General features: G+C 42.5%; 1 protein-coding gene across 1 annotated transcript; it reads right to left on the minus strand.

Annotated features, from left to right (window-relative positions):
* Positions 1 to 4,690: 4,690 nt before the first annotated feature.
* Positions 4,691 to 12,203, minus strand: LOC116210679 (MACPF domain-containing protein At4g24290-like). Its single transcript, XM_031544656.1, has 7 exons — positions 11,611 to 12,203; positions 11,088 to 11,326; positions 10,434 to 10,635; positions 10,146 to 10,202; positions 9,610 to 9,802; positions 6,374 to 6,540; positions 4,691 to 5,754 (listed from the first exon to the last, which is right to left on the minus strand). The coding sequence occupies exons 1-7, from the start codon at positions 11,872 to 11,874 to the stop codon at positions 5,071 to 5,073; spliced, it is 1,806 nt and encodes a 601-aa protein (XP_031400516.1). The 5' UTR covers positions 11,875 to 12,203; the 3' UTR covers positions 4,691 to 5,070.
* Between the last annotated feature and the right edge of the window lie 689 nt (positions 12,204 to 12,892).

Below are 12,892 nucleotides of genomic sequence, written 5' to 3' on the forward strand. Positions count from 1 at the left end.
TTCTTAAGGAGCAAATTGTTATTTTACATTTTTTTTATTATTAACCCTTAATTTAAATTAATAACCTATGTAAAAATCACGTGCAACACGGTAAACACTAATAAATTAGAAAGATGAGAATTGTCAAAAGCAACGAACGATAACTTACTCAGGAAAAGGAAGCAACGAACTATGACGGCCTAGCTTGCTACTCGCTGCATGTAATGTAACGGATCAATTTTTAATCGTCCTTAACAATGCATTCTTATCTTTCCACTCCTTTGTTCCTCTCCTTAATTAAACAAACCCCCTCAAAAAACAATGGGAACCCACCAAAAAAAAAATTACAAGTAGCAATCAATTTTCCTATGTTCAGACTTCGGAAATTATAAAACATTAACATGCAACTGCTGCTCACTAACATGTACACCAACTATTTCAACAGACCGTTGGACCAAACAAAAACCTGCAAGCCCCCTCAATTTTATTTTTTTTAAGATATTCATTCATACTCCACATATACCGAATGTCCATGCAATCCAATCAGACATCCTCAATCGGTTCATGTCCTTGAGAGCCATAGGCATCCCCACATTGACTTATCTCTCCCAACAATTCATCAATCAGTACTAATATTATACAGACCCCCCCCCTGAACTAAGCATAATAGATATGGCGGAGGAACAGAGATTTGATGACTACGCCGCCCAATAGCACACTTTAGCGGCAAAACACATCCCCCCGATTAGTAAGGCCAATCAAATTCAGATGTTCCACAGAACTCTTAAGGGTGCGTACTATTCACATCTTTTGGCACACACATCCTCATTCTCCGAGATGATTATGACCGGCAAGAAATTTGATGATAAAATCAAACTCTGAAGGATTGAGAACGATTGAAGACTCGACCAAGAAGAAAGAGGGGGAATCGTCCAAAAGGGCAATTGTTACGACGTTCCCACAGGCCACAAAAAAGGCAAAGACAACTCTGTCAATGCCGTCAACCTTGGGCGCCATGACTCCCAATAGTACTCCTTGAATTTCGTGCCTACACTGCCTACCATCCAGATGTATACTACAGCTCAGTAGCACTACCAGCAACAGCGATATCCGGTCCTGCCGATCTATTACTCGACGCTGCCAGCTTACTTCCCGCCACAGGCCCTACAACCGTATGTCTCTCATTATGCTCCGACTCATTCTCAACCCCCGCCCCCACCCAATCGGCCTCCGGTTCTGAGAGCTCCTTAGCCGACTCAGTAGGCCCTAGTCCCATGACCACAACAAGGCGGCAAGGGGCAAGCCAAACATCACCCTTAGTGTCCTTCCTTATCGGTTCCCCAATCACAAATGTTTCGTCAACTGCTTGTGGCTGGAAGGATCACTTCTGATGCTCCCAACCTGAACTTTGACCTAACAATTCAGAATCAAAACCTTCGATGCGAGTATCACATGGGTCCTCCGAGACATACGATAGACGATTGTTATATCCTCTAGGGTAAGCTACAAAACATGATCGAGAAGAATCCGCTCACCGTAAAGCCACCAAATGTCCAGGCCAACACTTTCCTTGATCATGGGTCAAGCTTGGGACCCAGTATCAACATGATCAGTATCCGTGCATTGGGTGAAGACGAGGGCAAGAAGGAAGAGTCGGCCCCCTTTGTGATCAACTACGTCCCGACAGAGATCATGGGTACGGTCATGGGGTCTAATGCCGCTCCCGAGCCATTCGTGATTGAGGTTCCGACCAAGGTCACATATCAAAACAGCCAGGTCCCATGGACCTATAAGAGTAGCGTCGGGAACCTTGAGCAGCAAATGGGCGTAATGTGCATCACGCACTCTGGCCAGGTATACGAGAACCCTGCAGACCGTGAACAAAAGGAAGGCCCATGTCGTAGAGCCAGCAATCCCAAAAAAGAAGGTGACAAAAGAGGAGGCCGAGGCATTCATGAAGGTCATCAAGGCCAGCGAATATAAGATGGTCGAGCAAATGGGCAAATTCCCGTCCCACATCTCGTTGCTTGCCCACCTCCTGAATTTGGAGCCCCACCGAAAAGCTCTCCTAAAGGTCCTCACGGCGGCCCAAGTCCCTAAGGAGACTGCTCTTGATTGGATTGAAGAAACTGTAGGCTCGATTTTCTAAAACAATATCTCATTCTCTGACGACGAGCTTCCCGCTAAGGGATATGGGCACTTGCAAGCATTGCATATCGTCTACAAGTGTAATAATTTCATGGTCGGCCGAGTCATGATAGATAACGATTCGGCCCTCAATGTGTGCCCAATCTCCACCCTCAAATAGATGAACGTAGATTTCGACCGCATCAAGCCAAGCAAAATTGTAGTTCGAGCCTTTGATGGCTCTAGGCGGGAAGTGAACAGAAAGATTGAGCTCCTTGTACAAATCAGCTCCTGCTCCTTTAACATCACATTCCAAGTCCTCGGCATCTTGAACACGTTCAGCTTATTGCTCGAGAGACCATGGATACACTCGGCCGGCGCCGTCCCCTCTTCTTTGCTTCAGAAGGTCAAATTCTTCGTCGAGGACAATCTCATTACTATTAATGGCGAAGAAGACTATACCATCTATAAGGACACGGCTATCCCCTACATCAGCATTAGGAACGATCAGAACCTCCCATTCCACTCTTTTCAGACCATCTCCGTAATTTGAGACTACGGAGAAGTTGGTCCCTCCCGGGCCAACCACATGATCGGGAAGGTTATGCTCCGGCATAACTACGTCCCCGGAATCGGGCTCGGGACACAAAGGTAGGACATCCTCCATCCCATCGAGGTAGAGGAATACAAGAATAATAGGGGACTTGGTCTTCACCCCTCCAGCCACGAGATCGTCCAAGTCCGCAAGGGCCGACACCTCTACCACCTTGCTGCTCATTATGGGAAGATCAACATGGGCATCTCGGTCCCTCCTCTTTTGCACTTTTTCCCAAGACCGCCACACATCGTCGAGGGCACTCTTAACGGCCCCTTCTCGAATCAAGATGACTCTCCCGTTGCTCTGCCGGCCATCAATGCCACCACCGGGAAACTCCTTCAAGAGTCTACGTCCGCCTGGTGCAAGAAGGCAAGGAATTAGACAACTGGACCTCAGTCTCGCGCTACTCAGCCGTAGTTGTCGATATGTAAGCAGTCTATGTGTTTTGATGTTTCCCCACATGTAGACAGAGCTCTTAGCCACGCGACGGAAGAGGGATCTTTTGTTATAGCACAAGCCCACTCGATCAATGAAATCCCTTCATATCATTTGGAATTCTTGTGTCTATACTCTCCTTCTCCTTTTTTTTTCCAAATACCTGCACACTCTAAGACGAATTATTTTTATTTTCAAGCTCCACTTGAATCCAAATCAATGACACAACAATTCGAACCCATCCGAGAAACGTCTCGGAAAGCCCCAACCCATATGCTTTAGGGAAAGGCTTGACAAGAACGGTCGAGTGTCTGAGATCGAGGAGAGTCTGCACCACCTCGAGGACCACCAACTCACCTTCGTCGAGCCTATAAAGGAAATCATTGTCGGCACAGAGCAAGAACCTCGCATCCTGAAAATCGGGACGGGCCTCAACCCCACACAGAAAGCCCGTAAGATCAACTTCCACAAGGAGTACTAAGAGGTATTCGCCTGGTCTTACTCCGACATGCCAAGCTTGGACCCTTCAATCGTCAAGCACTTCCTCCCACTCGATACCGAAAGGTTCCTACCCAAGCGGCAACACTTGCGGTGACAGCGAGCTGGCCTTCTCCTCCGCATCAAAGAGGAGGTCGTCAAGCAAATTATCTTAGGTTTCTTGAAAGTTTGCAACTACTCCGAATGGGTAGCAAATATCGTGCCGGTGGAGAATAAGGAAGGTAGAGTTAGGGTTTGCGTCAACTACTGGGGACTCAACAAGGCCAACCCTAAAGACAACTTCCCATTACCCTACATCGACGTCCTCGTTGACAACACCGCGCGCCACATGCAATTCTCCTTCATGGACGTCTTCTACCTGTACAACCAGATCCGGATGATTGAGGAGGACAAGACCAAGATGTCGTTCATTACAATGTAGGACACCTTCTGTTATCGAGTCATGCTCTTCGGCCTCAAAAAGCCGAGGCAACCTATCAAAGGGTTATGGTCACATTATTCCACATGATGTATAAGGCCCTTTGTGGTCTCGATTTCATCCAAAATAACTTAAAATTTGATGTCGTGCTAGAATTATTATAAAATCGAAAATTTACCCCTCAAGAGATTGATATTACATCAAATCAGATCTCAAGAAATTTTTTATATGAAATTGAAAATTAACAGATGAAGTGTACATCAAATAACCCCTTCTATCTGTCCGTTGTCCAATAGTGGACGGAAATATCTGATGTGATATTATTTCTTACTTTTTTTTACATCAATTTTGACATTTCCTTTTCCATCAAAGGATTCCATTGAGTTTTTAACGATAAACAGACGAAAGGGACAATATGTTGTACATTTAATAGGTCAAGATCAAAATTAATATAGAAAAAAATTTTAATGTCAGCTTTGATGTAATATCGATTTCTTAAGGAGCAAATTGTTATTTTACATTTTTTTATTATTAACCCTTAATTTTAATTAATAACCTATGTAAAAATCACGTGCAACACAATAAACACTAATAAATTAGAAAGATGAGAATTGTCAAAAGCAACGGACGATAACTTACCTAGGAAAAGGAAGCAACGAACTATGACGGCCTAGCTTGTTACTCGCTGCATGTAATGTAACGGATCAATTTTTAATCGTCCTCAACAATGCGTTCTTATCTTTCCACTCCTTTGTTCCTCTCCTTAATTAAACAAACCCCCTCAAACAACAATGGGAACCCACCCAAAAAAAAAAAATACAAGTAGCAATCAATTTTCCTATGTTCAGACTTCGGAAATTATAAAACATTAACATACAACTGCTGCTCACTAACATGTACACCAACTATTTCAACAGACCGTTGGACCAAACAAAAACCTGCAAGCCCCCTCAATTTTATTTTTTTTAAGGCATTCATTCATACTCCACATATACCGAGGGTCCATGCAATCCAATCAGACCTCTTCATCAGGTAGTAATATAGCCAGTAGAGAGTACTTGACCTGAAGAGATATTTTCCCTTTCTCCACCATCAACCTAGCCCCAGATACAACCCAGTATCCAGGTGAGTCCTGGGGTCCTCTTGTCATCTCAGTCGTGTCGACAAACCTCAGCAGCTTCGGTGTCTGGCTTGGAACTGGAGGGCCCCCAGGATAGACAGCAGAATTGATGTTTACATCGGAGGGTCGAGGGGCCGGTTTTTGTGCTGCTGATGATAAATGCGTGCTAATCAAGGACGAGATTATTCCTGATTTTTGGGCCAAACCTGCAGGGGAACCATCCCACACCGGTCTTTTAACAACTGTGGCACCGACTACCTTTGAGAAGTGTAGCCTCAGAAACAAAACCTTCTTCAGGCCAGAATCCCCAACTTCAAAGTGTGCCCCCGTCACAATGGAGAGATCTTCATCCGACTCAACAGGAGCAGTGCAAATGTGTGAGAAGCTCTTCCATTGAACCTTCTCATAGTACCTGCGATCGTCAGAGGGGCTGGAGAATTTGCCATTTGATGATTCATCCACGACTTGGAAGGTCTTTGGCTGCGAAGATAGGTGTTGTAAGTGAATTGCTAAGCAATTGCTTCTTTTCCCCTCCAGATATAACCGAAGACCAGTAACTGGCTTCTTGCCCACATCAACCTGTGAATGAATTTTTTATGGAATGGAAAAAAATAAAAATAAAAAATAAGTATGGATCTGAGGCATGGGAACCCAAGTGTCTAACATGAGAAAGTAGTTTTCAGTATTGAGCTAAATGGTTTCCTTGATTAGCTAAATGAATGGACATCTAAATCAAAACGGAGTGAACTATATGGCTAGCAATCTCGAGATAAGCACGAATGCATGCCATCTTAATAGTGCTGTAGAAGAAAACCAAAGATCCCTTGATGCCATGAAGTTGGAAACCTACTTTTTAACTTTAAAATAATCCAACCATCTAATGGAAACTGAAGAAATTAGTTCATTTGTGTTAATCATGAAGCAAAAGCATGCCCCTAGCTTCTTCAAAAAAGACATTCGAAAAGGAAACTTGTCCGCTCAATAAACCCAACAAACTTATGAAATACGTTCTGCAAAACTACAATTGTTACCGACTATAAGTAATGCTGAACTATTACAGGGGTGAGCCTTATATCAATTGAGACTTAAAAGGCCTAGTAGGATTTAGTCTGCCAGGATATAAACTATGATGCATCTGAAGAACCGAACATTTGCATCTGAAGAAACAGAACATTTGCAAGAAAAAAGATGGTATTACCAGGGTCGTGTTAACATAGAGTTTAGGACCCATGAAGCTCAACTGCAGTGATGCACTGCTCTGCTGCTTTTTTTCAGGGCCCAAGGCAAGCTCTCCAAATACAGGCGCCCACTGCCTTGGAAGCTGAAACTCCAAAAACTGATGTAGTTCTTCAATTGGTGGTTTATCTGCGCTTAAAAGCATCAAATAAATGATCGTGGTGGTGTTCCATCGATGCAAGCAGTAATATAGCAATTACAGAAAGCCCCAAGAAATTGGAAGGTATAGCAAGAACTGTATCTTCATTTTCTCTTAAGAGTGTCAGTGAACATTAAAATAGCAAGCTGGTCTTTCACTTCTTAAATCTATTTGATTTCATTGGTTAACCGCTCATTGGTATCCAAATGGCACTAAATTGCCTCCTTTGACTCCATATGACTTTTCAGCGTTAGGCACCAGTGATCATAAATCAGCTCGGATGATTAAAGAATATAATGATTGAACAAACAAATGCGGTATATTTCCTTATGGATGACAATGCTGCAGGAGAGAGCAGCTAAATGTCTAGCATACCATTTAGGACAGGAAAATATTCACTGAAGGAGTTCCTCAGGGAATATTTGTCTGATATTAACAGCAGAGTCAAAATTGTTGTAGATATCCTCGGGGATCAGAATTCAGAACAATAGTGAAGGCAGGAGGACCCCAAAGGCAATAAATTTTATTTATCTGAAGATGGAGAAAGACTAGAACAACTACTTTCAAAAAAAAAAGAACTTGCAACCATAGCTAATGAAGATCTGAAATTTTATACGAAATGTTTGGGGTACGTAGAGCTGATTGAGCAGTGAGTGGAGATGCATAAAGCACTTTAAAAACTTAAGAGTTCTTAATAAGCATAAGGGCCTCCATTATTAGGCCTGTCACAGAAGAGGAAGTACGGAACACATTATGGGCTATGGACAGTAACAAAGCTCATGGATAACATTGTTCACTTATACAAAATTGCACTGGACATTGTTATTAAGGACCACCAAGGCTATTTTGAGTTTCTTTTTTTTTATTTCTTATTTTGAATAAGTGGCTCTTCCCCCCCCCCCCCCCCCCCCCCCCCCAGCTCAAACCTTGCGGGAGGAGTGAATTCACTGGTGACTTTTATATATCTATGATCAATGTTCCTCAGCAATTCAAATGGATTGATTCTTGCATTACTGGGTCCAGTACTCTAGTTCTATCAATGAGGGCTATTTCAAGGGGGGAGAAGGTGGGTCAAGGTAATCCTTTGTCTTCGTATCTCATTGTTATTGCTGTCGAGGTCTTTCCTGAGCCCTTGAAAAAAGCAGCTAAAGAGGGAAAGCTATCTTATCATCCTACTTATAAAAAGGCAGATGTACAAAACAATACGATCTTCTGATTTTTTTCTCAAGAATGAACTGTAGTCAGTCGAAGCACTAGTGGAAACTTTTCAGGAGTTTTATGAAATGTCTGCCCCTCAAGCTCCAGCGGAATAAGCTGAGGTTCACCATGCAGAAGATAGAAGGATATTGTCAGGATAACAATTGCAGTTAGTGGATTTACGCAAGGGAACCACTTGTCACTGATAGACTGACCCAGAGTTCAAACCTCAAGGTGATAAAATAGTGCAAAACGATAAACCGCTAAGCTGCAATGAAGGTACCACACACAGGTAGGCCACAGCTAATCCAATATGTATTGCACTCTGAACTGCTGGTCTAGAGACTTTATCTTACCAAAGAATGTTGCGAGGATGGTCAAAAATAAATGCAAAACTAAAGCTGCTGCAGGGGAAAAAGTTGATTGGTCCGCCATTTGTTTGCCTTAGCAGGACAGGGGGCTTTGGGTGAAGAAGTTGCTAGGTTGGATTAAAGCCTGTGCCATAAGGTTCACTTGGACAGTAAGGATGTACCCTTAAGGATTGGATGGAGTAATGTCTACATATTAAAAGGTAGGAGTTTTTGGTCCCTTTCTGCTCCTAATTATTTTCTATTTGCAAAAGTTGAGGAATAGAACATATTCGCTGATCTAGCACTTGATTAGGAAACGAAATAAGACCTGCTTTTGAGAATTAAATTTAAAAGGACGGAGAGGGATAGGTGGGGTTTCAAACCACTACCAATCCCCTTACATTTCAATTCCAAAAATTTGGTAGAATTGGGAAGCCTTAAGCCCTGTTCGTGCCAGGCTGCAAAGAAGAGATGTGATGGGACCAGGTATTGCTTCAGTCTAAAGTTCCTAGATGGTGATTCCTGGAGATGGAGATCAAATGGCTGGTTGAAATGACTCTCATTTGACAGCACATCCTGAATATCATCCCTGATATTAAAAGGGAGACAGAGAAGATTGGACAGCTGATCCAAAGGGCGCTTTTACTATTTCAAGGGGTTGGAACAGAATAAGGCAGAATGGACCAAACATGAATTGACACAGGCTAATCCTGTTCTAGCTTTGAATCCCAAAGCACTGCTTCACGTCTTGGTTGGCATTAAGGTACCAGCTATCTTTGACAGATTGGCCAAGTAGAAGAGAGGTCTGGACACTATTTATGTTTTTTGTGGACAAACTGGAGAGAGTAGAAACCCCTTATTATTCTTCCGTTGCTTCTCGCAGCGCGACGCCGGGGGCGACAGGGGCCAGGAGGGGGTTGCCGTGGGGAAAGTGGTGTGAGAAAGTGCACTGCAGTGAGAAATGGAGTTTGAAGATGATTGGACTGTAAGAAAGCTCAGGGGTAAGGTAGGGAACATTATTGCGGCTAAAATTGCTTAGCATGCACATGTTATTATATCTGGAAAGCTCTGAATGACAGGACTTTTGTGAATATTGTCTCTCCAGAAGAATGCTTCTGGCTACCATCAAGGCTGCTGTCAAGTGTAGGCTGCTAAGAAAAAGAGATTTGCAGAAGAGGCTGGTGAAGACTCAGCAAGAGGATTCGTCAAGGCAGGGGTTCACCTCAGTGAGCTTCTAATATGCTAACTCTGTTCAGTTTCTCCTTCTAGATTCAGTTAATGTATGGTGCATCAGAGCTCAGCTTGAGAGTTAAGGGTTGCTAGCGCATGGACTTGATGTATTGGTTGAGTTTGAGTTAACAAAGAGCAATCCTGGTTCATCCAATTAAAAGAATAAGGAAAACAACATATAACTAAAATAAAGTTTAGAGATGTGGACTGCGGTACCCCCAGCATCTAATAAAAGCTCAACATGCATTACTGCAGAGACTAACAACAAAGATTTGTTCTTACAGCGCAGGTAGAGGTTGATGGCATGACTTAAGAATCCACTTCCATCAATTCCACTCAGCAATGATGCAATTGGGATGAATGTCATGGAGATCGCCTCAGGTTCTTCATGTACAGTTTGACACCACTCGCTGTGGGTCAAATTTCTTTTACCATTTCCACCTTTCCTCCTGCCCTCGAATATGATATTCTGCACCTGAAAGATGCTAAAACAATTAAATAACAAAAGGCTAAAAGATTGTTTCTTCTTTTTCCTTTTTTTGGGGTGCAGAACAAGGGCAAACCATCTGCAGTTACGCTCCAAACAAGAAGCAAAATTTTGCTATGCAAGCAATATAACAATAGGTAACAGAAAGCAAATAAATGAGGAGGGTTTGTTAGCAGATAGGGCAGCATTATAAGTTATTTTCTTCTATTAAGGATGTGGGGGACAATTAGATAGAAAACAATGACAATCATGTCTCACTATTCACTCTACAATAAAAATAAGGGCTTGGGGGCAGAGTCCAAACAAAGAATCAGTCAAGTAGATTTTGTACCTCCACTCGGGAATAAGATGTGGATGGAAGAGCTTCCATGAGGTTGAATCCTCTTCCCTGCGTGATTAAAATCTGCAGTCAGAAGCTTCACATTTTGTAGCCTCATATTATAAAACAAGAAAAGCATCAGCATGCGGTTCAGTCGCACCTCTTCCGTCTATTCAACCACTAAAATTCAAAATATTCATCAAAGAACATCACAGATATTGGGTGAGTATGGAATTGAATCTATATAAGAGACCAATGAATTGCACAATAAAGAATGAGAATTGAGAGGATCGCCAAAACCTTTTCTGCAACATTTGATCTCCCAAGATTTATCCCATGGTTCCCATTTCCATCGACGAACAACTTGTCTGCCATGTCCTTCAATTTCTTTTGTACATCAGCAGGCTGAAGAGGTGATGAATGCTGCTGCTTTGCGTATATTACATCCTTCCCCCCCATCTTCACGCCAACAATTACATGGGTTCCGAACTTCTCAATGAACCTGAAATTAAGAAGAATGTGAAATGCTTCTTCCTTCATCTGGACAAGAACCATTGTAACTCTTATGACGGGAAAATTCATGAAATTTCAATGCTCAAAATGCTTCTTGCTGAACGAATCCGAGTTTCCCTGAAATATCTAAACCCAGATGCAGAACGATCAAGAAACAAGATAAGATATACATAGCATGAGCTTATCTGCGCTTTCAGAAATGCATTTGTTTTTCTTTTTCCATTTAGTTTTCTTCTCACTTCCCCTCACACCCACCCCCCCCCCCCCCCCCCCCACGGCCTCTCTTTTGGAAGCATTCTTCAATGTTGAAGCAGGTAGGCAAAGAAAAAAAAGAGAAGTTGTGCAAGTCGAGGCTGATATCTGGCATCACAGAACGACATAGGATAGGCTGGCAAAAGCACAATTCATTACGGAAGAAGCTCAAGTATCAACTAACTGTACCGGGCGAGAGCGGCAGGATCCCATGATGAGGGGACAGCCTGCTTGGCATGGTCGGCCAGGATCAGCTGGGACTTTTCTAGGGCGATGCTGTAAAGAGTGAGGAAGACTCCGTCGAAGGCAAGGGTCTTGGTGTTGGCTGCGTCCCGTTGCCAACCCTCCCTGAAATCAAACGCGGCATTGAAGTGGCCAGTAGGAATCTTCCCAGACAGAGACAGCTCCTGGTTAAACTGCTCCGACATCTGACAGCTCATGTTATAGACACAGCAGGATTAGGAAGCAGAGGAAGAGGTTAACTGCTTTCCTACTTTGAACAAATGAATGAATGGATAGATGGATGGATGGATGACCGATCATCCTCCAAAATTCTTCTTTTATTTATATTTTTAAAATTAGCTGTTCCATTTAATCTAAGCAAACTACAAAGGAAGGGAAGCAGAGCCACGGTCGAGCTCTTCTCAGCAAACAAAAACATCTCAGTCGGCACGGCATCAGACAAAAGAAAAAGGAAGAGGAGCGACCTAACCTGCTGGAAAGAGAGGACATCGGAGCTGAACCTCATGCGCTCCCCTTTATCGCAGTTGATAGGCTTGGGGACATTGGGGATCGGACCCACGCCGGGGATGGAGATGTCACGGAGCTTGTCGGCTTCAGGGATGGTGACGAGGCGTCGGGACTGCTCCAGCTGCTTGCAGTATTTTAGCCTCAGATCGACCGTTAGATCGTAACCCAGCCCGATAGACTGTATGGCAGCTTCCGCCGATCGACGTCCGCCCCGCGATGACTTCATGCCAAATGCTTTCTATATATGTCTACCTGATCTCCGACCTATTAACCTCCACTCAACTCCACCACCTACCTTCCCTTCTATGCTCTCCTTCCTTCTTTGCTTGCTGGTCGGTCTTTGGTGCTTCTTTCAATCAGAAGAGGATTACCCCAGACAAGAAGGAAATAAGATGAAAATCGAAAGGATCAGTGTGAACGGAAAGTAGAGCACAAGTCCGCAACCCAAAAGGTCGAATGAAGACGAGGAACAGGTCCTCCTCCTTGGGGGCAGGCAGTTGCAGGAAAATTCCAATTGAGAGCGATGACGAGGGAAATGACATCAAACAGGCAACAACCGTGGACGACTGGCTGTGTTTGTTTTTTAAATGATAATTTAACTCTATACTCTGCCATTAAATTCAGTAATATAGTCATTATTATTTTATCTTTTATATTTAATAATAATTTACTGTTTATACTTTTCATTAACTATTTTTTTATCTACTTTCACATTTAATATGCATACATATATATTCCCTCGAATCAATATATTTATTAATATTTATAATCATTATACAAAATCAAGTTAAATTGAATTATAATCCAACTCGAAAATCAAAGGCAAGCATAGTAATTTATACTCCTCTCCTTGCTCGATCAGGTCATTACAAATTATTATTATTTTAATTGACATGACATGATTAGTTGATATTAATCACAATCCATATTGTATAGGGTTGAGGGCGGATGGTGGTCGTGATTGCAGTGCAGGCCAAATGAATGGTCAAACAGTTGAACAGCTTTCAATTTTTTGTTTAAATAGATAATAGAGATGCAATCCCGTTGCGCGCAGAATTTATATGTCCACAATTTCTATAAATAAATTTATATTTATAATATATAAGTTTAAGTAAATTAAAATATATTAAATAGATTCAATTAGATTATCAATCAATATTAGTATTACTAAAATTAATTAATAAATAAACTTTGAAAATAAAAGGAGAAGGGCGTAAAGCATGAAATAGAGAGGGAGGGAATTG

Source organism: Punica granatum, chromosome 6 (genome assembly GCF_007655135.1).
Source record: "Punica granatum isolate Tunisia-2019 chromosome 6, ASM765513v2, whole genome shotgun sequence".
NCBI lineage: Eukaryota > Viridiplantae > Streptophyta > Magnoliopsida > Myrtales > Lythraceae > Punica > Punica granatum.